Here is a 26,938-nt window from a genome sequence, read left to right as displayed (position 1 = left end):
GTGTGGAAGGGTACTCAGTCCTGAAGGACTCTGACTACAAATATTGCAAGACCTCTTTAGAAAAGTTTTTAAGCTGCAAAGAGGCCATAAAACCCCACGTCAGGGCTTTTATTTTTTCTATCCAACTGACTCCAGGAGCAGGATTACTGCTGCCTCCACAGTAAAACAGACATCACTGGAATGGAAACACAGATGTAACATACTGATATACTAATATTTTCAGAAGCACGTGTTGAGAAGGGTTCCAAAAAATTAAAGCTAAAATCGATTATCTGCAAGTTTTTACCTCAGACTGCAGATGCTGGATCACAACTGTTAATGCTTCAAACTTCTGGTTACTGCTTGTCAGGAATTTTTTCAGCTGCAGGATGATTCCACTTTGGGTCTCACATTTTGTTTTGTACTGTGTCAACTCAGCTGTTTTTGTGCCAGATGAATGAGCATCTGTAGAGGCTTGAGTCTGGATGCATGAGCTCCTGGGACTCCGCTGCTTGCCCTTGTCAACTAAAACAACAACAATCACCAATTAATATGCACTTTATGTTCAAGTCTCACCAAAACTTAAAAGACAGCTGTAAAAGAAAGTAGTTATCAATTCGTATAAACACTTCCTGAAATAGCAACTACAAGAAAGGGTTATTTCAGTAGCACTGCAGAGCAGACCCTATCATATGCCAGGTTAATTTCTCACACCATAACCATGTGTACAACGTTTTGTAGTTCATCCTCACCTTCACCTATTCTGTGGCTTACTTTTCAGTGTACTCTTCACACTGTGCTTTGAATAAATATTTTCAAAAAATGCAAGATCTGTCATCCTGCCTATCCAGTAATTTATTTCTAACGCAAGACTTTACCACTTTTGTTTGCAACACAAATTTCATGTTTCCTGCACTCTAAAGTGTTGCTGAATTTTTTTCTACATTTACTTGGTCTTGTTCTCCCTTTCAAAATTTTCATTGCAAAAACTCCCCTCTCTGCAGCTCAGGTTTAAGCTTTATTAACTAGACGTCGTGCAGCATTTCTTAGTATCAGCAATTTCAGTCACAAGGATGAAACTTTGAAAAATGTAACAAAATGCAAAATGTAATATATTTCGACTTTGCCCTGCTACTCTTCACAGTCCAGGAATTACATCATCAATTTAATATTCCTAGTTATGTTGCAACCTCAATCCCTTCTCAGTCCACAATCATCTCCTGTCAGAGGAAACCACATTACATAATCCAGCGCTTGACTTGTAAACACCACAGAAGTTCCAGGTTTCTCTGCTGCCTGCAGACTGGAAAGGGAGCACAGTGCTGCAGAGCACAGAGGGCCAGTCCTCCCCGTTGGATCCCGCAGGGAGCAAGCAAACACTTTTGCAATAAAAGGCTGATGCAATACATAAATATCCCTTGGCAATTCAATGAAGACATCTAAGCAGATTACTTTGTACAGTTTCAACTTAACAAGATTTATTCAAGATAAACTGAAAAAACTTGAGAGGTGAGATTTAGAAAAAAGACAAATGGGAACACCCAGAAAAAACAGGGGACAAGCTAACCAACTAGAAGCAGTTGCTCACAAATCCCTTCTGAAAACCAAGCATCTGGTTTGAAGGTTGTCAAGTGACTCTGCAATACTCTGGAGACCGTCTTAATAACAAAAGATTTGATTCTCAATTAATATTAGTGTGATTGACACATCAACTATTGAACACATCCATCTTGCACAGCCTTCACTTGTTTTCAAAGCATCTGAAAACAGGTTTCCTGTTCAGTACAAAACAAGTTTCCTGTTCAAAATACTAATGTCCTCTCTGTCTCTCTTACTAAGCTGAGTAGTAAGTGCCTCCTAAGCCTATCAATTTTACAAATAAATCCTCTCTGGGCAAGATTTTCTGTCATCCCTCAGAGTCAGAATTGTCAGCATACTGCTTTATCATGTTCAGATGCTCTTGTATTCTTGGAAATTCCACTACACTTCTGTTCAAAGTTGCTGTTTAAGGGTAAATTTTCAGTTACAACCAAACCTTCTTGCAGTTTAATAGTAGAGCTGTTAAAAGGTGCACCAACGTGATAACCCAAATCAAAATATAAATCTGCAGGAGAAAGAAAGATCAAGCTTAGCTGCCAGTTCTAGTTAACTTATTTTTACCACCATTTTATCTAATGCACCCACTTCTTTTCTGGCAGTGCAGATGTAACTATGTCCTTTCAGTAGGTCTCTTTAAATGAATGACAGTTCACATTTGAGAGCAACCATGTCAGATTTCCAGCAACCTTATAGAGAATACTGTGTTTAGGAAAATACTGGTTACCTTCTGAGGCTCCTTCAAAAAATCACAAGAGGCAATAATCAAGGGGGGGTGGGACTAGAAAATAAACATGTATAGTCAGTCCTCCTCTGCCCTACTGGCTCACATATATTCCACCTCTCTTCCTGAAAGCTCCACTTACAATAAAGAAGTAGAGCACTCTTCTTGATTTAAGGGTACTGGGTAAATTCACTGATACAGATGCTAATGTCATCATTTAATTAACTATATGAACTAACTTGTACATCTATTTGATTCTGACAGAGCTGTGTTAAACCTGAACAAATTTTTTCAGACAATTTTTTAAAAAAATTACATCACATGCTGTTACCTAATGAAGTTATTTCCTGTAAATAGAGTGATACAACAGCTAGCCACAAATGACACAAGTCTCTAGATAGTCACTGTTTCCAGAGTTCAGCCTGCCTTTATCTGTTTGCCAGCATCACACCACTGCTTTTATCATGATACCCAGACTACCAAGTCTTTTCCTAGAAGCTCAGTCAAACATCCAACCAAGCCAACCCTGAATACTATACTAAAAAAGCTGGACAAAAACCATGCACTTAAGAGAAATACAGTGACATTCCTGTTGGCAGTTTTATCACAGACATGTGCTATACACAGCCACTTCAAATCTTGAAAAGCATTTTTCTGCTAGCATGAACCCCCTCCTCTATCATGAGCTGCCTCTACAGATTAACACCAGCAACACTCCAATGCTTATTTATGGCCTACATACCTCTGGGCAATGACAGATTGTTTCCAGATTTGTATAGAAAGCATGCTGTAATGTCAAAACAAAAGCCATGCTTTCATTAAAACAATAGTATCATGAGTTTAATTACTGATACAACACATCAGTAGCGGACTCCAAATTAAAGACGGTAATGGTTACCAGCCCAAGTCTTTGGCCTTTTTATTACTTGCCACTTTTATACAGTCAGACTTGTAAAGCGGAATAATTTCCACCCATAAGTTAGGTACTGAACTCCTCTCCAACAGGCTTAACAACACCGTATCCAATCTAGCTGAAATGGTCAGTTTCTGAAGAGTAGAAGTAAATAAATAAAATTAACAGTGATTTATAGAAGACTAAGTCTTCAGATTCCTGAATTATTCACTGAAGATTCGATACCTTGCTGGCAAAAAGAATACCCTATGACTTTGGTAAAGATCCCAAAATCCACCCACTCCCTCTACAGTCACCACACGGATGGCAGCAGCTGACTCCAGTTGTTTGGAGAGAATATTAGACCCATCCCAAGCTTTTCCACTAAGCAAACTGTTTCCCATACATAGTTTCTCTAGTTAATAGGTGTTCAGAAGTAAGAAATGCGCAACTGTCTGTACAGTAGGGTGTGTTCCACAAAGTTATATTTACATGCTGGGGTGCTGCCCAGTGCTTGACATTGTACTTGACTATCTCAGAGCTTCCCTGGTCCCACTGGGTTCCTGAGCCTCTCTATCTCGTGCACGGTTGCTGCTTTTTCAGATCTATCACCCAATTTTTGGTTTGCAGAGCCAAATAAAAGCCTTCCTTTGCTTAGCACACCATTTAGTGGAAACGTCGGTGTATTAATGTCTACACTAGCTAGAAATTATTTTCATCAAGCAAGAGATTTAACTTCTAAACAAATTACATTTCTTAAAAGTATTCCAAAGAGTCAAAGTATTTGGCAAGCACAAGTAGGAACAGCCTCACTCCTCTCCCCACAGTTGTAGTCACCATTGTCTTACCCCTAAGCACCTTCTTTTCACATTCCTCATCCAAACTGTTAGCTTCCACAGGTTTTTCAAAACCCGTGTGCGTCTTGTGTAAGCATTTTTCAAAGAAAAATCCTTGCTCAACATTTTCCCTTGTAGGAAGATGCAGGCTGGTAAAAACTTTCTGCCTCTCCTCCATTTTCTGGAAAGCCTTGTCTACACATGTTAAATTGGTGCTCACTTCTTTGATCAGTAAGACCAGATCAGCCTGAGTATTTAATCGAGCTTCCATTTCTTCTCTTACTCGATGGATTTCCTCAAGCACAGTTCTTATATCCAAATGACTGGACTCCACCTCCGCTTTGAGGTCTTCTTTCACCTGCTGCTGGCTCCTCTGCAGCGCCAACACCGTTCTGATTTCCTTTTGAGATGTTTCCACGTCATGCTTTAGCTCCTTCTGTCCAGCCTGCATCGCCTCCTGGCCAGCTTTCACTTCTGCCAGCAGGGCAGCGAGGCGCTCCATCTCCCAAGCCACCCAGTCACGAGGTCTCTACTGGCGTCACCCCTCCCAAGAAGACCGCAGCGTTCGCAAGGAGATCCCCCCGGACGGCAGGAGAGCTGGCACGTAGCCCTCGGCTTGGTATCCTGCCTCAGCTTACAGCATGCTGCAGTGAGGGTACTAGGCAAGTCTACTACAAGGCAAGACAAAGGCATTAAACAAAATACTTCAATAAGCAGGGCTGTAGAGCCAGAGCTCCTTCTCCAGACTCAGCCAGAGCACTAATCAGTTTAATTGGCAGATTATGCCACACCTGAATTTTTTAAAATCTTTTGCTGACATCATCGAAGGTGGGACATCACCCCGAAAGCCACTCCCAACAGTCATTTGATCTGTGCATCAATCAAAGTATGCCTGGGCATCAGTAACCAGGTTTGTTGCAACACAGGTAAACACTCTGCAAGAACATGCGGCCCTTCCTTTCCACCACAAAGGCTCAAAAGGAGCCCGAATTGCCTGCAGGAGCTGAAAGCCAAACAGTTCAACAGAGCTCAGTTATTTCAACTGTGTATTCAACAAGGCGATTATGCACCTGTCCTTCTGTTAACATTTGCAGCTCAGGCTCAGGAGTACACCTGTGAGCACCTCAGACATTGGTGCCTCCCCACTGAATACCCTCCTCATTCCCACAGCTCTCAGTGCTCTTTTAGCTGTCTCTGGAAGTACTCAGAACCTAAGGAAGCCCTCTAGCCCACAAACAAACAGTTATCAGAGCAACACGGGAAAACCAACTATTTTGTGTAGGCTAGAGAGGCTAAGCCTTTTAGCCGCCAGGTCAGTGTTAACTTTGCTCTGTAAAAGCTCACCCTTCTTACTTCTAAGCACAGAACTCATAGGTCTAGCCTCCATGTAAAATCTGGTAGACTGATGCCAGGCTGTTAGCTGTTTTGTTACACAGTGATTTAATTACCCAGTCATTGGATTCAGTTTGGAAAAAATGACCAACACAATGTAGATCTTGGTCTATAGAAGGCATCAAGCTCTGCCTTCAAAAAGGTGAGCTGATACTCAGCACAACACCCAGCATTCAGAGCTTGCCACCAAAGTTTATTGCTCACTTTCCAGTTCACCTCCTACACTAGTCCAGGCATTACTCAGGAGACCAGAAAGGTATCAGAGCCATCCTCCATGCAGAGCATCTCAGGCTTGTAGGTATCCCCTGACTATCTTGCTTCCACAGTGGTATCACAGCCCCTAGTGGACACAATCCTGGTGGTGGAGCTTTTTTGAGTCTCTGGATCACCTGCCAGAAGGAAAGCCAGACATAGGCTTTTTGATGGGATTTCCCCAGCATAGCTACAGGATACAGGTGCACATTTCTTTCTCCTTCAGCCTCTTGCCCCACCTCTAGTTGGGCTGCTATCCTGAGAGCTCCTGGGCATTATTAATCACATACAGTCACCACTAAGGAGCAGTACACAAAACAAGACTGCAGAAGCACAATTTAAAGTTGATAACATCTTTGGCAAAAGATTTAGGTAGATGAAAAGAGACAGGTATGAGCACTAGCAGTGCTCCTGCATCCCTAGACCAACACCTGCAGAAGTTCAGCTCAGCAGTATAACACTTGACTCCAAGCTTAACCATAGCTTAATGTTTCCTAAAAATCTTATTAACAGAAGTGACGCACTTGTAAAGATCTTGTCAGACACTTCATGGCAGCAAATGAGAATCCAGATGAATTGATTTCCACTGGTTCAGCTACAGTACAGCTGGAGAACGGGTTTCTTTCTGAGAGAGGAAGAGTATTCACCAGGCTCACTGATGTCACCACCCAAGATCTAACTCTTCCTGACAGCCCAAAGGCTGCAGCCTCCTTTCTACATGTGTGCACACCCATTCCAACTGCCAAGTGCTCTCTGCTATAATACAATATACTGGGGGAAAAGCTCTCCCTGGAAATCAGTCTCTTGCTCTATATGATGTTGTCGTTTAGGGTGAGGACTCCCCCTAGACCTATGACAGATGCTCTCTGTTAACCCCTCACCCCTCCCAAAGGGAAGACAAAGGGAAGAAGAGAGAGATAGATAAGAAAAGTAAAACAGCTTTAATTAAAATAATAATAATAAAATGGAATATATACAAACACATACAAAACTAGTATTAAACCAACCCCCCCCCAGTGTACATCACCGTCACCACTGATGCTGTGCAGCAGGTACTGGAGAAGGTCCCAGACTGGACACAGCAGCAGATAGGAACCAGATACAGGAGCTGCATTCTGGAACTGGATTCAGAAACACAAGGATTGGGATCAATGGCACAATGAATGGAGTCACCCTCACATATTGGCCATTGAAGAAAAAAGCCCAGCTCTCATGATCCCTCAGCTTTGTACTGAATATGACGTCTATCAGATGCAACACCTCATTGGCGGATTTAGGGTCACAATCCTGTCGACTTCTCCCTGCAAGTGCAACCTTATACTTTTTGCACCCCTCAGCATGGCACACAAGATTTAGCAGTGACCTTGGTCTGCATACCAGTCCTTGGTAGTAAGTCTGAACATCAAGTGTTATCACCGAGAGAAGCAGACGCTGTCTGTGAAAACATGCAGAGGTTGCTGGTACTCTGAATTTTACAGCCTGTCTCTCAGCAGTAATACTTGGTAGCTAATGACACATGAACAACAGCTTTCAGCAATGCACAAGCTTCCAAATCCAGAATTCATCATTGTGGAATTACCAATTTCTGCTGCTGTAGATCAGCCTCTGCTCCAACTAAGCTGTCTCTATCCTTGATGCATCCCAAGTACCTTAATATTTTCTCTTGCTTAGGAGAAAATTACATAGACTAACAGAAGTCAAACGCTGATGAGGGTTTCTCTCTAGAGTAGATTAATTGAACAAAACCCTGTTTCAATAAAATCTGGTCTATTTGGGTGGGATGTTTGGGGTTTGTTTGATTCTTTTCAAGTATTTCTTCTGCTTTACGAAAACACAGAAATCCTTTGCACAATTAGCTACCAGCAAACAAAGCACCCCTATTTCTATCACTCCAATATTAAACAACTAAAATCCATTAAGTTAAAAACATCTAAGAAAAGTACCATGAATATTTTCAAAGTCACAGAAACTCTCTAAACAACAGTAAAAGCTATATTTTACAATGTTCTGTAATACAGCACATTTTAAATAGTAAACAGAAGTTTACAGGAAGCTTACAGTGAATCATACCAAAAAACCACTACTTCGACCTTCAGGGTGGTTTCACGTTCTGTGTGTCTGGCCAGTTTGTACAGCTAGGATTGGGGTCAGACTTAAACCAGCAATCAGAAATTTTCACTTCCCAAACATGAAAGAGGAAGCATCTAGTTGCCTCTATATTGACTTTTCTCTTTTTCAGAAAACTTGACTGGTATATAACCGGTAACTGAACGTACCACTCCCACTGAAAGAAAAAAAACAAAAACAAAAAACACCAAAACACAAAATCAAACAACAAAACACCAAAACCCAAACCAACCACAAACCACCAAACAAAAACAAAAAAAATATCCACCCTTGGACTTCTTGATGTTAGGCTAGCAGAGAGTCTGAGAACTCACGAGAAATACCAAATCAAACATGAAAAAGGAGTGTAAGGACTAGAGAGAGCTACAGAACAGAGTACTTGCTAGATATAATAGGAGGGAACAGTTGGACAAGAACATATTCTTGCAAACTAGATATATACTCATAATTGTTAAATTAGCCATGTTACAACTAAAATACTGAAATAAAGGTAAGGAAATGCTGCCAACACATCCCACAGCACACACTGAACCAACTTACGGAAAGCATTACAAAACATGTATCCTGTACTACTATGAAATGCATATAGCCAATTCCATTTGGTAACGTTTTCAGCTGGATCAAGTTTCTCCAAATACACTGAAAAACACTAAGGTAAACTTGAAGGTCTACTGTTTTTATTAGAGCCCAAAGAACACTGACTTACACTGCTGACCACTACTTTAGATGCTTTATCTTTTCCTCCTGGGAGCGAGCTAGTCCCATTGATGCAGCACTGCATGACCCATGGGTCTGATTTTTTCCTTCAGGAGTTCTCAAATCTCACTCTCACATCTAAACTAGCCCATGGGCGAGTATGTGACTTCACCTTTTATGTTAATCTTTACACAGTTACTTCTGAAGCCTCAAATATCTCTACAATTCTCCCCCCATACCCTCCTGCTGCAATGCATACAAGGTGTTTGAGCAATGAAACAGAAAGACTGATCGACTATTTGATCTCATGGCTTTGATTTTCAAGTTTGACTCGTGACAAGCTACAGCACTTCAGAGGAGACCTAAGAACATCCATACAAATAAGGAAGCTGTTTGGTTAAATCTGCAGCAGTACACACATTATCTTTGAGAGGACCTGGAAGTTTGGCTAGCTGTAAATTACTACCCTGAAATCTTTCAAAATTCCTGCCCTGAGCTATAAGCCCAGGAAGCAGTTTCAGACAAATATACAGGGAAAGCAGTCAGAAAACTAAATTAAAAGAGTCTGCAGAGGGCTTGACAGGCTAGACTTGGATGGAAGTCTTCCAACCCCACCCCTGCTCCTCAGCTTGGTCAACTGTAACCTTTCCCTGCATCTAGCTTGGCAAGCAGCAAACACACCCCTTCCTGCTGTGCCTCTCACAGCCCAGGGCGGCTGGTTTACAAACACAGACTCCTGAAGAAGCGATGTTCTGTTTCTAAGCTCTGCCTCAGGCCTGTCTGTATAAGCTGGTGCAGACAGCCCCAATTTGCTCTGTTCATGCATCAGGCACATCAGTCATGAGCCAGTTCCATTCCCCAGGAAAGTGACTTCCTTTTTCAGAGTTGTGCCTGAATAATTTGCCCAACTGACATTCTGAACATGACACTGTACCTCAAACTATTTAGCTACTTGTTCAGCTGGTCTTTTCTCAAGAAGCTAGGCAAAGAGAAACAGCAGTTCACATCTTGCATCTCCCTCTGCACCAATGTGGTCTGAAGCCCAAGACAACAATTAAATGCTTTCTAGGGCAGAACTGCAACTCTCCCTTTCTTTTACTCTTCCTGTAACTTCTCAAGTTCCCCTTCTTTAGGGTTAGCCACTAGGCCGTGTCCAGAAACATCAGCTTATTTTAGCTATTATCAAATCTTTGCCAGGTTATTCTGAACAAACTAAACAGCAAGCATCACAGATGCTTTTAAATACTTTGCAAGAACTGAACAAAGTTTAACTTCAGGCAGGTAGAACCTGACCTAGATGCTTAAACTGACTCAGCAGTATTAAAATATATACAGCAGAAATCCCTCTCTCTCCCTTTCTCTCCAGGGATAAAAAGTTTTTCAGCATATTTTTCCTTAAAAGCTGGTACAGCCTAGAGAGGGAGTGCAGAATCATCACATTATTGCAAGCATCCAGTCTGAAGCACTGTTTCTCAATTCTGTGTCTGTCCTCTCATGCCAACTCATCCACTGACTTACAGTATTATAGCATTGACTTCTACTCTCTGTACAGCATTTTAAAAATCCATCCCTTTTTTGCTCCTCACTTCTAGCCACAGAACCGGATATTCTCTTTATACATGTAATAGCAGAAAGGAAAGGGAAATCTCAGGTGTATTTACGTACTTCAGAGAACTTCTACTGAAGCAGAACCTATTAGCATGTCAAACACTTCCCTGTCCGTTACAGGGCTGACTATTGGGTAAGAAACCAAATGTTTATGGACCACACCAGAGCCCTGCAGCCTAAAGCTGTTACCTAGAAACTGCAATACATGGCATCAGCTCTTTTATTAGCTTCTTGCTTGTTGACACAACAAATGGAGCGTGAACCAAGGGCTCTGTTCCATCACGGCACAGTTCACACAGAAACAGGGGTGCAAGAGGAAACCTGCAAATTCAAGCAGCTGGTAAGAAACTAAGAGATAGCAAGTAAGGCCAGTTTTCCAACCGACCTTTCTAAGCAAGCTTTTGCATAATCTCCACAAAAGGCTCAGCAACTCCAATAAGTCCTTAACTCCTTCTGCACAAGAGTTCTGAAGATACATGCGAACCTACTTACTGCTAGTTAATTCAACACCTACTTCATACTCTTTCAGGTTCTGACGTGATAACCTGTAGTGTGTAGCAAGCACTCTGCCCTACAGTGTGATGCTCTGGACTTTTTATGTTGGGTTATGAGCATGCCACTGCCACGTTTGTGAGGGAGAGAGAGCTCTTCCTGCAATCAGGAACCACTGGGGGCAGCCACGAATCAAAGGCAAGCAAAATACCAACAATTCAAGTGTGACATTGCACTAAGGCTCCTAGATAAGACTCAGTACATCATATTTCCAATTTCTACCCCCACAAACTCTTACTCACATTACAGCCTTTGAGCTGGGTTCCCTGGGGGCACACAACTATTAAGATTAACCATCCATTTAAAGCCTTGGTATTTCTCAACCCCAAACCTGCCTTCATCTGAGTGTTTAACACTGATCTGTCTTTGGTTTTTTTCACCTGTTTCCCATAGGACAGGTGACAATTTAGGAATATGGTTCTTGAGCTTCTACAACTGTTTTAGGAGACTGTCAAATGCACCAATGATCACCTGGAACAGAGTGCTTTTCCCTCCTACTGGAAGCATGTTAAGGACACACATTTTCATTTGCTAGTAATTTGGTATGGTCTGTAACTATACTGTTTAAGCATAGAGAATCTCCACATTGCATTAACCTTACTCACACATCTGATGATTATAATTTATATTTTAAAATCTACATTAACCTTATACTGCAGCTCTGCAAGGAACTAGGTTATGATATTTGTAAAGATACCAAAACTACATCAGAAATAAATGCACTCCTTTCAAATTGCTGGTGGCTTCCAAAATAAAAGCAAAAAAGAAGAGTGTTTTCTCAACTCATGTTATCCCTGCAGCTGCCTGACAAGCCAGCCTGTGCATTTTTTAAAGAGCATGTTTTGAAGGAAAGCTGATGATTAAGACTCTGTTGAACCGTACTCTACACTCAGTGTTACGTGTTCCTTTGTCATTTCACCGGTATCTGTTTCTTTTCCAGTCTTGAAAATAAAGTTAGTACTGGGTGAGATGATGTCAAATGGCTGCACATTTTTCAGTCCTAATAGTGGTACACTGGCAAAATCAGTAGTGATAGCAGGAAAAAAATTTTAGAAAATGCTTCAAAATAGCAATGTCCAAATTTTCTAACAGCTTAGAAGACTGGAAGGGATAATCTCTACAAGCCACATTTTACAAAGGATTTAAAGGAGTCCCAGACTTGAACGTTAAGTGTGTAATTAATGTATGAGACAGATGTCTGCCAGTTAAATGCATAATACACACGCAAGCCTAACACTCTGATACCTCAGCCTTGTGCCCATAACATCTTTCACCTTATGTACCACAGGCCTATCTTACAGAGCCATGAGTTGAGTTTTGAACACTTAATATATACAGCAATTTAGTTTTAATATTGCATTCATAATATATTTAGTCAGGTTTATTGGAACTGTAACACCTAGAACTGAATTAGGTTTTCACCTAGCTAGTACACATAAAAGACAAATGAGCCATGTATCAAAGATAAAACATTAATAAGCCCATGATACATTCAAAAATGACTTCAAACTAAACAAACACATTGGAAATGCTGCACAATTTACAGAAAACATTTCTAATGTGCACCAACTAGACTACTAGTAGATCAGAGTTGTTCTTGGTATTTTCTAAAGCATTGAAAGCAATACTGATTCTTGAATTGCTAACTTATTCTGAACTAGGACAAAGTTCAACATATGCTAGTTGACCATACAGTGCTGTGCACCACTGTCTGAGGAAAATGAAAAGGAAAGGGAACATGGTAGAACTAGTTTACTGTACTAATAATGCAAAGCCTAAAGCATGGATGTTTTGATATGAGAGGGACTGGCCTTATGTACAAAAAAGCCCTACTGCAGTAAGTCATCCATTTTTAAAAACAAAGATGACAACAGGACGGAAAGTAGTTTTAATAGGATGCGTACAGTGTGATGATGCCTTGGCCAATAAGAACCAAGGTAAAATTTGTGAACTGTATCTCAATCCATTATCCTTTATTTAGGCATTTGAATTTTGCTGCATCAGTTTATCATATATGCCACAAGGAATCTTAAATCTTTGAATTCCTGAGCTTTTCAAGGAAAAAAAACTTGCTGTATTGGAAGGTAGGAATTATATTTACTTGTAAGTCTGTAGTGCAGCTATTGGTTTGAGTAGGCAAAGAAATATTTGAAGCTGTTGTATTTTCCTGCATACCTTATGATATAAGGTAGCTAACATAAAATAGAAAGAGCTTATAAAGCTATTTGTGTATTGATGAAGAATAACTAACATAAAATAGAGAAGATTTATAAAACTAACCACTTGTGTAAAGTAGCAAAGAACTGAGAAACTCATTGCCTTGCTGATCACGGCAAAAGTGCTTGAAGAGAAGCAGATGCTTCTTTGATCTACCATCCGAAACAGCTAACAACCCTTATCTGAGAAAATGGTTATAAAAGTCAGAATTCCCAAGCATTCTGCATCTCTCGGCAGAACAAGGGAGAAAGGGACTATTGAGATCTAACAGAGAATAACACATACCGAGGAAACACAAAGTAACATCCCTCACCAAATTATCAGAAGAAAACACAACTCCTAAGGGAGAGCAGATGTTCACCAAGGACAAGAACCAATCAAAACCAGCTCAAAACTATAAGCGTGCCAAATAAACACATTCTAGGTGAAAGGTGAAAATACATCATGAGGAAGAGATACGGCCTTCATTGCAGAAGACCACCGCCCACGTCTCAGAGACCCTGGCCCACAATTACCAGGAGGATCTGCGCAAGCATAGGGAGCTGATAAGCTAATTATAATACGAAGCGGGGCTAATTATAATATGAAGCAGCATTAGGTAATGAATATGTATAGGCGTCAATTAAATATATAGTGTTTTACTGTATACATATAGAATGATTTGTGAATTCGGGTATGCACGCTTGTGGTGGAGCGATCCCCCGTGCATCTGCGTGCAATAAGCATACCTACTTTATAACTTTCAGGTCTGTTTCCGCATGTCACCTTATAGCTGCATTCCTGAAATGCACATCTGCCCGAAGGAACAAGCACAGAGTTTAAGACTGATGTTCCTCTCTGCTCCTATTTCCCCTCTGTCTTTTCATTTCCATCTCCTGAACAAGAAGTTGCTCATTGTTGTCTGGTGCCCTCTACTGCTTCATCGCAAGTATAGGACATGGCATACTTTTGCCCTTCGTGCTGCAGCTTGTCTATAAAGCCAGGACCCAGAATCAGATAGGGCAGGGAATTCTACCATGATTAGTTCACACCATCTGCAAGCCCATCCCAGATCCCATTAACTGCCTCCACAGTGCAAATCCCAACCTCTTCTTAACTCCATATCCTTCTTGGATATACTCACAGAATGGTTTGAGTTGGACCTTAAAAACCATGTAGTTCCAACCCCTGGCCCATAGCAGGGGAAGGGACACCTTCCACTAGATTAAGCTGTTCAAAGACCCATCCAGCCTGACCTCGAACACCTCCTGGGAGAGGACATCCACAACTTCTCTGGGGGACCTGTTCCAGTGCCTCACCATCCTCACAGTAAAGAATTTCTTGCTTGTATCTAATCTAAATCTACCCTCTTTCAGTTGAAAACTGTTACCTCTCACCCTATCACAACACTCTGACAAGGAGTCCCTCCCCATCCTTCCTGTAGGGCCCCTCTAAGTACTGGGAGGCCAAGGTAAGGTCTCACACTCAGGGCTGCCAGTTTCACTATTTGCAGATATTTAGTCATGGGGCACCTTCACATCCAGGAAGAGACTTTCAGTAGGAACAGAGTGTGTGTGTGTGTGTGTTGTTACAGGAAGAATCCTGTTATATATCCATATTTGTATAGGAAACCCTCACACAACAGCAGAGCACAGACTGATATCAAGACAACCTTTCCAATTTTCCAGCCTTTCTGAAGATCCCAGCTCTCACATGTAATCGGGAGTGAAATGGCTGAAGCACTGCCAGAAAGGAAGAAGCCATTTCAGTTGCAATGCTTGAACTCATTCCTTCCTTAACACTGTAGTCCATCCTACCATGCTCAGCATCAGAAGCAGAGCTGGAAGAAGCCTCCAGAAACCATTTACATGACTCCTTGTTGAGGCAAGGTAAACACTACCTAGACATAAAAGGCACTTCATCAGACTGCTCAACTGTTTCAAGTCTTACCACAAAACACCCTCCTGCATTTTTTTTTTTTTTTTTATGGTATCTTTTCTTCCAGCTCTAACCTGACCTGACTTCACATAGACTAAATCACTTACTATAACCTCACTAGGTGCCACATCTCATGCAGATAGTAATGGCTATCTGAGAAGTTTTCTCTTCTGCTCTCACACGTGCACAGCAGGCCCCTATGTTCTGGAAAGTTAGGTATGTAAACAGCTTAAGCATTTTTCAACCACTTTTTAACATGCTTCCTTCAAAAAGTGCTGGAAGCATTCCATATTTGCTACGGGCAAACATCAAGTAACTGGGAAAGACTATTACTTACAAATCCAAGTAAGAGACATTAACAATTTTTTGCATCTTAAACTTATTCTAGGCCTATGTATCAAATGTGGGTCCAACAGCCCCACAAATTCAGTCTATCACATATATAATTAACCCTTTAATTTTGAAAATCACTTTCTGCTTATGCCCTATGGAGGTATACTTTGTTGCAATTGGGGGGGGGGAAGGGGGAGAGCACTGGAACCACCCAGAACTAATTTAGAACCACTGAACATCATTTCATCAATTGTCCCTGTCCCAATTCAATGTAGCAATTATTCCTTCATAACCAACATGAGTAGTTAACTGTCAGAACATTTACTAGCCTGGCTTAATGTTAGTATCCAAGAACTTAGTATTTCTCTCTAGTTTTTCTGAAGCTGTTCAAAGCCTTTCAGAATAAGAGTCTGTGGAACGCTCAGTAATTTGCAAGGAATCATAATTTTTCCTTGAAAACAGCTGTACAGAAGAGACTGGTAAAATACGTTTCTGACTACAAGACCGGCACATTAATACACAACATTTCTTGCACAGTATCTGCAGCTGTCTGGGATGGAGAGGACAGAGTGGCTTTTAGTTTGAACTCAGAAGCTATTTATTCAATCACACTAGTATGAGCTGATGTTATATGAATGTAACAAATGTCACTGACTTGAGCATGGCACTGAAATGCTGCCTAAAGGATATTATGGAATAAAAAGTAGGACAGGCAGCAGAAATTTAAAGAGCCTCCAGAGCCTTATTTATATGTTGTATTATTGTCTTTGTGCCAAAACTCTTTCTGAACATATCCAACAACAGCATCCTGTGTTTATGAAACTCTACATACATTTAAAGACAAATTCAGATTAGGCTAAAATTCACTGATGTTGTTCTTTAAAAAGTGAGGCGATAACACTTCTAAGCGTGTAGGATGTGCTATAATCATGTTAAGTTATCTGTAATAATGACACTATCTACCAAGAGATTACTGAACAAGTTCAATTCATTTCCTCAAAATAGATGACTGCAGTTTGCAATTTCAAGTTACAAAATAAATAGCTAACATCCCAATTTTCATTTTAGTACATACAGATTTGCTTTTTAGAGAAGTCACAAATTTGTGAGTATGGTATATGAAACAATTCAGAGACCAAGCTAGGACATTCATTTTATGGATTAAAATAATAATTTAAAAAAAAAAAAAAAATCAGTGAAGATAAAGGTATGATTAAGTTTACAGGTAGGAAATGAACTGAGAAAAGTGAAGTTTACCATAAATGTTTGACTACCCAAATCCCTTCAAGAATCAGTCCTAGAGCTCTTAGGAGCGATATAGAAAATGCCAGTGCAGCATTTTCAATACTGTTCACAATGATATCATCCAATGATTTTGTCTCAGTCAATATTTTGACCGTTTTAATCACAGCCCAAAATGGCTACCCCGCAGGCTACACTAACTTCATTTGATGAGTTCAGATTCAGTCCTAAGTTCAGTATTTTTCCTTAACTAAAAAATAACCAAGCAGTTAACTTGTGAAAAGTGTTAATCTGTATCATTGTCTCCACACAAGATGGCAGAGGCATACATTTACTCTATTAGCAGAGGACTACCCTGGGGTGTATGGAAGATCATGGAAGCCAAATTCTATTAAACTTTTTCTACATGTAACTAGAGGATTATCTATTTCGACAACTATTCCATAGCTTGGTTAAGACTCTGGTTACACTAGATCAGTACTGTTTTCCTAAGGCACTAGAAATGGTATTCCCACATATCCATCTCCACTGGGCTGCTTCACATAGTGCTCGTTATTCTTACATATATATACATATGTAAAATATACAACTATTCCAATATACAGTTTAAACATCTGTGCTATTCTTCCTTTTGCATAACCGCATCAACACAGTTAACATGAAGTAAAGTGTCTGCAGAATGAAGGAAAATTTAAGCAGCCACCAAAATAGGAGACAAGCTCACAACTTCAGGAAAGCATATTTTAAGAAGCAGCAGCACAGCATGTTGTAAGGAATACCAGCATAGTTGAACATGTATCTAAAATTAACCTTGAAACACTACTTTAAAGCTACCCTAGTGGTGAAATACAATTTGCTAGCCTACAAAATAAAATAACATCCTAATAGAACCACTTCATTTTCTGCTGGTTAAAATCATCCATGTGAACTCAATCTTCCATGCTTCAGTGCAAGTATATCACAGAAAATGTGGCATCTCAAACACCCCATACCAGCTTTAAGCGCTGCTGGAACATCTCCTTTGCAAAAGATACCCAAAATGCACTTATACAATTCCTGGCAGTCACCACGTCATAGTTAAGGACCTATTTGTGTATTTCCTGTTATGTTAAATAGTTTTCCTGTTATTAAGCAGCAAAGATGTCTCCCTGGGGACATGCCTAGAACACTGCACACCATTGTTTCAGAACAGCCCGAGTACAACCCAGTGAAGCCCACGTGAAAACGTCTTGCCAAGCTGAAAACAAAAGAGAGGACAGGGCAGCACCCAGCACTTTTATTAGCCACAAGGTCTGTGTCCCCACACTTTGAAAGGCACACAGGCCTTCTGCTGCTTGCTAACCACACCTGGAAGTTAAGAGGCCTCTCTTCCCAATGACTACTAACTGAACTGCCCAACTAAACACCGCAGCAGAGGCTGCCCAACAGGTACCAGTGCTCCCCTCCAGGAGTGACTGCTCTCTGTGCCTGCTGTGGAGACCAGGCATTTCCCATGCAGGAGGTTTAAACTTTTTTAAACAATCACACCATTCTTTGCACTTAATATTCCCTCAAGTCTCTTCCATTTAAGCCAACAAACAACTACAAAGATGGCAGATTTACATTTTTGCTTAATCGGGTGATGACCCAGGAGGGAGGGAGGGAAAGTAGACTACAGAAATTTTCTTGAGAAGTTGATACCTTGGGTAACTGCAATGTTCAGTGGGATATACCCATAACTTAGTGAAGACCAAAATGTGAGGTTAATCCCTGAATACAAACACCTCCACTTAAGTCACTAACAAGTGCAGCAAGAACACCATCCACTGAACATTACACACCCATCTTGTCTTTCTCGACCCAAAGCTCTAGCTCAGCTCAGGGATCCCTCCTGAGATGCAGGAACACAGGTTTAAATAAGGTTATGCTATTCATTTCCTTTTAGGACTTAACTTTTTTTTTTCCAGATTAAGTTACAAAATGTCTTAACTTGGTAAGTGGGTTAAGCAGATGGTAGGTCATACAGTAATTTTTGTGTAAATACGTGAGACTTGACTTTTTTATTTGTTATAGAACAAGTGGCCCATGTTTATGGCTAAGCAGAGCGAAGTTTTATTTAGAGTAGAATAATTCTTTACTGGCTTTATAAGTAAGTTCATTCATTCCTCTGCTGGAAGCATTTCTAGCATTCCTGTTTTACTACAAATATTTGAAGAGGCTTAGCACAATGTCTATTCTTGTAATAAGTAAAATCACAACATTTTAAATTATTTAAGTGCTTCTGATATCAGCAATATTCACAAAGAAAAATGAAGGCAAGTGAAATATCTGAGAGTCTAAAAATATAATTAAAGAAGTCATTAGTACCTACCATTTGCAACACTTTCCCAACTTTTCTACTGAAGGACTGCTAGATCTCTTTAAGAAAACAACGAGCTTTCATTAAAAGTACTTCACACAGATGTTCCCAGCTGTCCTGTTTCCTGCCTGACTAGAATTATTTCCACAGCATCACATACAAACTGTTTACATGAACATCTTGAGGAAGAACCTTTACTTGCTGTAACTGTATTAAAAGCATACTATCATGACAAGAAGCAACAAAAATAAATTTAACTAGGAGTTGAACACAGGACCCAGTGTTATTAGCACCCTTGCTACTACTGCTAGACACCAATAAAGATGAAACCAATGGAAAGTTCAGAAATAACTGTAAAGAAACACCTCAGACAGACACAAACCACATTATTTAAGGTGTGTTATTTCTACATTTGAATATGTGGACAGCTGAACTGAGTAGCATTTTCTTTTTTAAAAAAAAGATTTAAAGATGTAAGTTATATGGCTGGTCTCAGAAGACCAAATGCTATTTTCTTGGTCCTGTATGGACTAAGGATGGAGAACAGAAACAATATTCCATGACTAGGAAAATGTAACGGGAAAGAGCAGTGTTGGTGGACATGGTTAAAAAGATGCTGATGAAAGCACCAACTGTAATCTAAATAATTAACAATGCTGCAGCACTAGCTCACCGTATTGCCATGGTAAAATTAATTTCTTAACTTCCTCTTGAAAGTAAGACTTCAATGAATTTCTGACAATTCTACTCCATTGGATCACAGACAACAGATACTTCTACAGAAATACAAAGAGGCACAGGTGAACTCAGCAAGCCAGACAGTTTGACCCATGCAGACTTCACTGAATTTTGTTCTGGAAGAAAACAAGCCACTACAAGAAGGACGCGGACCTGCTGGAGCGTGTCCAGAGAAGGGCCACCAGAATGATCTGAGGGCTGGAGCAGCTCTCCTACGAGGACAGACAGAGAGTTGGGGCTGTTCAGTCTGGAGAAGAGAAGGCTCCGAGGTGACCTTATTGTGGCCTTCCAGTATCTTAGGGGGACCTACAAGAAAGCTGGGGAGGGACTTTTTAGGATATCGAGTAACAACAGGACTAGGGGGAATGGGGCAAAGCTGGAAGTGGGCAGATTCAGGCTGGACATGAGGAAGAAGTTCTTCACCATGAGAGTGGTGAGACCCTGGAATGGGTTGCCCAGGGAGGTGGTTGAGGCCCCATCCCTGGGGGTCTTTAAGGCCCGGCTGGATGAGGCTCTGGGCAGCCTGGTCTAGTGGGAGGTGTCCCTGCTCATGGCAGAGAGGTTGGAACTGGGTGATCCTTGTGGTACCCTCCAACCCTGAAAGATTTTGATCTGCTTTAGCAGAGGACTTTAGAGCCCTAATAGCTCAATGGTTGGACTTGATGATCTTGGAGGTCCCTTCCAACCTAAAGGATTCTATGATTCTAAGCCAAGCGAGATGGGGTCTGCTTGCAAACAGTTTTCCAAAATAAGCCAGTTTTTGGTAGGATATTCACTGAAACAGCCAAGAGCTGGTTGAAACATTTTTCCTAAAAGCATCAGATTATCGACTTTGGACTTATGATTTTCAAAAAGTCATCCCTGAGTGGCATGATACATAGGAAGAACCTAAGAACAGTGTAGACATTGTTTTGTTACATGACACTAAATTAACAGCCCATCTATAAACAAAAATGGTCATTTCTTGCCATTGATTGCAATGAGAGTGGTAAGTGTGGTCCCAGACTATTCAGTATTGCCTGCACAGTACTTAATATGTAACTCTTGGATTAACTGAAGATGCAAGAAACTTTTTGCCTTCCACCCCCCACAGACAGAGTTTTCTGACCCAACAAAGAGAAGAGTAACACAAAACAGTGAGCCAGCTGGCTGCAAATACTCAAAATGATGCATTCTAGCACTGAAATGTCATTCCATCACTTTCCTGAAAAAAAGCCATTGCTTTATGCCTTAGAAAGTTCATATTAAAAGGACTGGAGAGGTAGTAATGATTTATTTGTCTGAATGCTGCAAGCAATTTCTATTATGACAACAGATTCATTTGCACAGACTGCAAAACTAGTTTAAGTCCGGTTTGAACTCACTGGAGATCCCCTGAAGTAATTTAAAAGCTGTTCAGGTTTTTAAGCGTAATTACAGCTGCCTGTCACTTTCAAAGCCCAGTCTACTTCACAGCATTACAAGTTGCAGCCAGACCCTTTTCACCTACTGGACACATCAAGTCGGAACAAACACACACTTAGCACAGGCAATGACACTAGCAAAGATAATGTGCCAGGCCTTTTATATTTACTCTCCAATTAACTACTCTTCTGTGAAGTGGAGCTTGAAGCAGCAATTCTATTTCATGTTGAGAAACACTTAAGGCATCCTTCAAATATAATTCATAGAATCCTAGGAAGGTTTGGGTTGATGAAGGAGAAACAAGATGCAGCATCACCCACCAAAGTGGAGCCAGAATGCAACAGCCGCCATGCATCTGCTTTGCACAGTTCACAGTTCTTCTTTCTCCAAAGATTTTTTTTTTTTGAGCAAAGCTCCTCATTTATGTTCATTTTGATGTATGATATATATGAGCAGTTTAAGAGTTAGCATCACACAAGTTATTGCTTTGACTCTGGTGTGGGGCTTTTTTTTTTTTGGTGGGGTATTTTAGGAGGTTTGGGGCAGGTTTGTAGGGTTTTGTTTGGTTGGTGCCTTTTTTTTTTTTTTTCTCCCTGGTTCCTTTCTGCTACCCAGGCTTCCTTTGTAAACAACTAGCATTAGCTTTATTTTATACCCATCATAAGTGCACCAATCAGGTAAGACTTCATACGTATGAAGTACAAACTATATCTACGAACTCCAAGACACAGAGCCCTGCCACCTGAAAATAAGAGCCTCTCTTTAGCTATCACTTACATGCTCACTGAAGCTCTGACCTTTTAAGACTGAAATCAAGCACATCAAGCAAGTCACTTAGTACCCTGTCTTAAACAGATGAGGTCAAGAACAAAGAATCTCACTGACTTCAACAAGAACACAGTTAAATCCAATATCCCCCATTCACAGATGGTTTCCAGCTATTCAGCTTCTTTTGTTCAGTATACATAAACTGGCTTCACTTCTGAACTCTTCCTTGGTAGGTGACAAATATTAACATACTCATGCTGTATCAAATCTTCCCATTAGACTTAGCTTTAGAATATTCTAAACTCACACAGTTGAGTGTGTTGGATATCTTTCTACGGTTCTGCATTAAACTCCAGTGTGAGATATTAATCAGACCTTTAGTTATTTGGGGGGGGGGGGGGGCAGGGCAAGGGGGAAGGCATATGAAGAGCTAAGCAACTTGTGACACCCGAGGCTTTCAGAATACTCTAAAGAGCACTACTTTGCTGTGCACAGTAGTATTTTCATAGTTCCCAGTGTGATCTGAAGCAGGATTTAAGGAAGAAATTGTATTGGAAAAGGATGTCATCTGCTCAAACAGGTCTGTGATGTTCACCTGCTTCTAGCAAGGCAAAAAGGTAATTTTTAAAATTGCTGTTTCTGTAATGACATCAGCTACTTGTTAATCTCCGAGACTTCTCTTACTCCCAAGCTAATAAGGGAGTAAATACATTTAATAAGCAATGGAAGTCACCAGAGACAAGAGAACTAAACACAGTTTGCTTAGGGGAAGAAGAGAAAGTAGGAGAACAGCAAGAATGGCTGGATGAAAATATTTTGTGACAGAACAGTTTACCACAAAAGCAACAGTACAGTTCAGTATACTAACCTTGAAAAACTCTGAATAGAAGGCACAACAGCTTTGATCTCCATTTGTAATACTAGTTCCTTGTCTAGAATTTTGTCTTTATGCAAGACAAAAACGTAAGTAATTAAAATTACTCTTCTCTCTAATTCAGAATGTCTTGCCCTGGCAGTTCATATAGAATCATACAGAGATGTTGATTTACCCTGTCACACCACTGATGCATGAACAGCATACAAGAGCACTTTAGTCACTCTTTGGTAAAAATTCTTAATTATTTGATAAAGGAAGCAAATGTTTTATTTCATCACTGAAAGGCACTGGTTCATACTTGGCTGTCATCTATCATGTTTAGGCAGTGTTGAGATTTTTGTTGCAGTTACTTGCTACAAGTAAGTTTTACAAGTCAGTGGATGGGTAAATGAAGTATTTCCTAAAGTGTTTCAGTGGTTTTATTTTGCTGAAGAGGACACCCACATACAGCTAACAACGCAGCTGTACTATACCTCTAGTAACTGAGAAAAAAAATGACACTGATGACTTCCTGCATTTAAAGGGAGAAGAAAATTTTGGATGTGATAACCTTGAAGCGGTGTAAAGCACAACACGGTAGTTAGAAATAAGGCAATAAGCTGAATGACCTAAAGAAACACTTGAAGTTATACAGCAAATTTCTTCTGGATTTATTCCATTCCTAGAAAAAGATCCAATTTTATTTGGTTTCCCCTAAGTATCTAAAGGATGCTCTATAGTCATAGAAGGTGACTGCACTTTTAATAAGCGTTACCATGGATTTCATCCTTTGCTCCCATTCACAATAGCATAGTCTAGCCTACACCAAAACTGGAACTGAATGTTGCTTACATAACACTCAAATATATTCACATTCCTATGTGAAGCCTGAAATGCCTTTTTCCATTACTCCATCTCATGTTTCTTGACACAGTCTCTAGTATATTCTATTCTCATTGCTTATGTGTCCTTGGAAAGAAGCCACACGTCATTTTAATTCAATTAAACCACTACAAGAAAAGATACTCATACTGGCACTGCAAGACCAAATATGGCTCCTCTTGGCATTTAACAACAAAAAGAACCACTTTTACCCTTCTGATATACATTGTCGTTTCCTGATCTGCTGCTGGGAGTTTTATGAACCCGAAATAATCACTGACAAGCTTCGATGCATTCCACTGTTTCTAAAGCTGCAGCCTATCTGTACGTACTCCCACTCTCCACTCCACAATATGACCTGCTTTTCAGATGCCCTACTTTTTTTGGTATGTTCAGCTCTAGCTAACCACTGGTCAGCTTTCTGCTAGCACCCTGACTTCCTACCAGACACAGAGACATCAAAGCAGAAGAGAGAGACCAGGCAAAAACCTCTCTAGCTTTCCATGCAATACCATTAGCCCGTACATACTGCACCCAGACGAAACACCTCTATTCAGCACTTCTTATTCAGTGAAGTGCTGCTTATCTGGAACACAGGGCTAGCAATCTATTTTGCATGCTGTATTTAACCGAGGCATCCTGCAGGCACGTTTTGCTTTCACATCCACTCAAAGTAAAACCACAAATGGATTCTCATTGTAAAATTCACTTGATACATGCACTGACATCTATTTTTATTTTTCAGTTACACAAATTTCAGTAGCAGTTAAAGAACATTTGGAAGACAGAATATTATCCCCTCCCCCTTTCATTTTAGGTTTTTGTCCCTAGAATATATGCTACGTGGAGATTTTACACTGTAAGCAGTATCAAAGATGTAGGTGCATGCACGAAGTCTCCCTTACATAAGGATTTTTAGCATCAAGGTATATTAATCTTAGCTTAAAGCCATGCAAGCAAGCTGCAAACTGAAGCCTCTATTACATTTGGATAGCTGGTCTCTATTATGTTCATAAATGAATTTATCATCCAGGAGGAACTCAGAAACTGGATTTATTTTGCCAAGGCTAAGCAATGACATGGCAAACGTTTTAAGCTGCCATGAGAAATGCCATGACAGGAAGGAAAGGTGGCAGAATTGAACTCCAAAAAATAAAAGCAAAGAGGGTGGTGTTCCAAGAGAGAAAGGAAATGCCCAAGAGAAAGAGCTTCTGCAAGACTACTTTATGTAGCTGCTCACTCCTCCTTAGGTACAGTGCAAGAAAACTCCCAATAGTGCAGTGTAGCAAAAGACTTAATATGCAGACTGCCATCAGTTTCTCTAGGTGTAGTGTATCTTGGCTAAAACAAACCACAGACTGCCACTTTATACCAAAATTACAGATACATGTCCTGGAACAAACCTCAGCTTCCCCAACCTTGTTCCCATTCCAGATACTGGCTTTATTTGCTATACCTGCCACTGAAGAGGAAAATCACGTCAGATGCAGGTGACAGTTTTGTGCTGTTTGTTTCAGTTTGGGGTTTATGGAGTGTTTGGGTAGGGGGCTTTTGCGGAGTGGAGGAAGGTGTGAAAACACACAAACACTTGAGCCTCTCTAAAACTTCATTATTTTTATGTTTGTAGCAACAGAAGGGAGCATAAAAGTTTGCTTGCCCTACTTGCAAATAAAATGTATTTACATGTCACATACGATAACGTATCTATGTAAGTATTCAAATATTTCTCAGACAGAAAGATAGATCATGACAACCTGTATTCATTCTTCTTCCCTCTGTTCCTTCCATGCACCCAATGAAGGTATAGAAAAGACAGTGCTCCAAGCAGATAATCATTCAAATTATTAGATAAATATTTAATAGCACAGGCTTCCTGATACTATTTTTGGATCTGTGTGAAGAAGGAGCAAATTCCAATTTGCATTTCATGAACAGAATAACCATCTTCCAAACCAGCAGCTTGGGAGGGGTGCATGCACACAGAGACTTAGAATATCAAACTACTTTGCTCAAAAGTCAGCCTTCTCTATGAAATTGAGAGACTTTTATGTCCAGTATGGCTTTTATTTGCTAAAAATAAGCCGCTGTGGAAGTAAACAAGAAATTCCCTCGATGTATACTCTAATCGACCTAGTAAAATAAAAACAAAACAACAAAAATCAAGGCACAAACCTGTATGAAATATAACAGTGCTTTTCTTGTAGCCAGAAGGTAGACGAATGTTTCGGAGCAATCCCTTTGCTGTCAGCTGTACGCGCATATTGGATAAGGAAAATTTCGGGGACCATAACATGTCTTCGGTGCAAGTGGAAGATAAACAAGCAAGAAAGAGCCTCCATGTACTGTCACATACTATGTTTTTAAAATCACTACTGGCAGAAGTGATCAATTCTTGATAGAGAAAAGCTTCAAGAAATCAAGTCTCCATTCCTTTGCTCTTATTCCTTATGCACAGAGAAGCAAAAATACCCCAGTAAAAGCAGATATCCACGGCGTGAACGCTGCTGGCAGCTTCTCCTCACCAGATGTTGTGGAAACAAAGCTTGTCCTCAGAATAAAACAGACTTAGTGATTTGGAAAACGAACAGCCTCGGAATTACATCACAGTGTTGATGCTTAATCTGCTATGGGACTCTCTGGGCTGGGAGCTAGAAAAAGAGAAAAGGGAGGAGGAGGAGGAGGAGAGTGAGGAGGGAGAAAGAGGAAATGGGTGGTCTCCCCAGCTGAATAGATCATCCAGCAATGTCACAGGCCATGTAATTGTTCTTTGGAGACTGTTAAGGAGGTTATTTGAATACTCTTGAAAGCATATTTCAGCTCTCCTCTCCAAGAATCCTTTCAGGGTGCATTTTTTTTTACAAATAGTTTCTTTCAAGTGACATGAATTTATCAAAACATTTATCAGCTAAGATTTTTGACCAGAGTTTCTTTTGGCATTAAATATTATGCCAACATTTAAAATCTTAAAGAAGTATCCACAAGCATGTCTATTCTTTTAGAACAATTCAGTATTTGAGATCTGTTTAAGGGAAACACTGTTTAGCTTGGCAGCTCAACACTGGAGATGCTTCCATTTATCAAAAGAGGAGCAAGGAAGCAGGCGTCAATTTCATATTAAAACAGAACTCTGCCAGCTGGGTTTTGAAGGCACCCAAACATTGTAGAAATAAGCAGCATTACAAGAGTTCCTTCAAAACAGATGCTATCTCCGTATTTAATTAGCCCTCTTAACAAAAATATTTCTTACAGTTTAATGAGCTCAAAAGTTTTGCATATACCTCAGTCTCTTTCAGCTGCCACTAGCAAAAAAAAATAAAATTAAAAATAGAGTTAGAAACTAGAAAACAGCAAAGAAGAGTAACTGTTTTACAGAGATGAGAAAATATCACATTTTTCACCTAAGATTATGACTATAAATAAAGGCAGCAGCCACCTTCAAGTGTAAAAAGAAACATTTCACTCCTTTGCTTACAGTCAGTAGCTGCCTTGGTAGGCAGCCATAAAGGCAGGGACTACCCAAGTATCTCAGAGCCAATGCAGAAGACAAGACAGTAACAGCACATACCTTCTTTTTGGTTGCTTGAAGAGC

At 40.3% G+C, this 26,938-nt stretch overlaps 1 protein-coding gene across 1 annotated transcript; it reads right to left on the bottom strand.

Moving 5' to 3' along the window:
* Positions 1-286: 286 nt before the first annotated feature.
* LOC103772760 lies at positions 287-4,529 on the bottom strand (the record flags this gene model as incomplete). The annotated part of the gene is made up of 2 exons (XM_008940106.1): positions 4,040-4,529; positions 287-504 (listed from the first exon to the last, which is right to left on the bottom strand). Coding segments are annotated over exons 1-2 (708 nt in total), but the record flags the coding sequence as incomplete, so codon positions are not given.
* Positions 4,530-26,938: the final 22,409 nt, after the last annotated feature.

The sequence above is a fragment of the Merops nubicus genome, unplaced genomic scaffold (assembly GCF_000691845.1).
Source record: "Merops nubicus isolate BGI_N331 unplaced genomic scaffold, ASM69184v1 scaffold540, whole genome shotgun sequence".
Taxonomy (NCBI): domain Eukaryota; kingdom Metazoa; phylum Chordata; class Aves; order Coraciiformes; family Meropidae; genus Merops; species Merops nubicus.
Note: the sequence above shows the minus strand (reverse complement) of the source record. Positions and strands in the feature narration are given on the sequence as shown.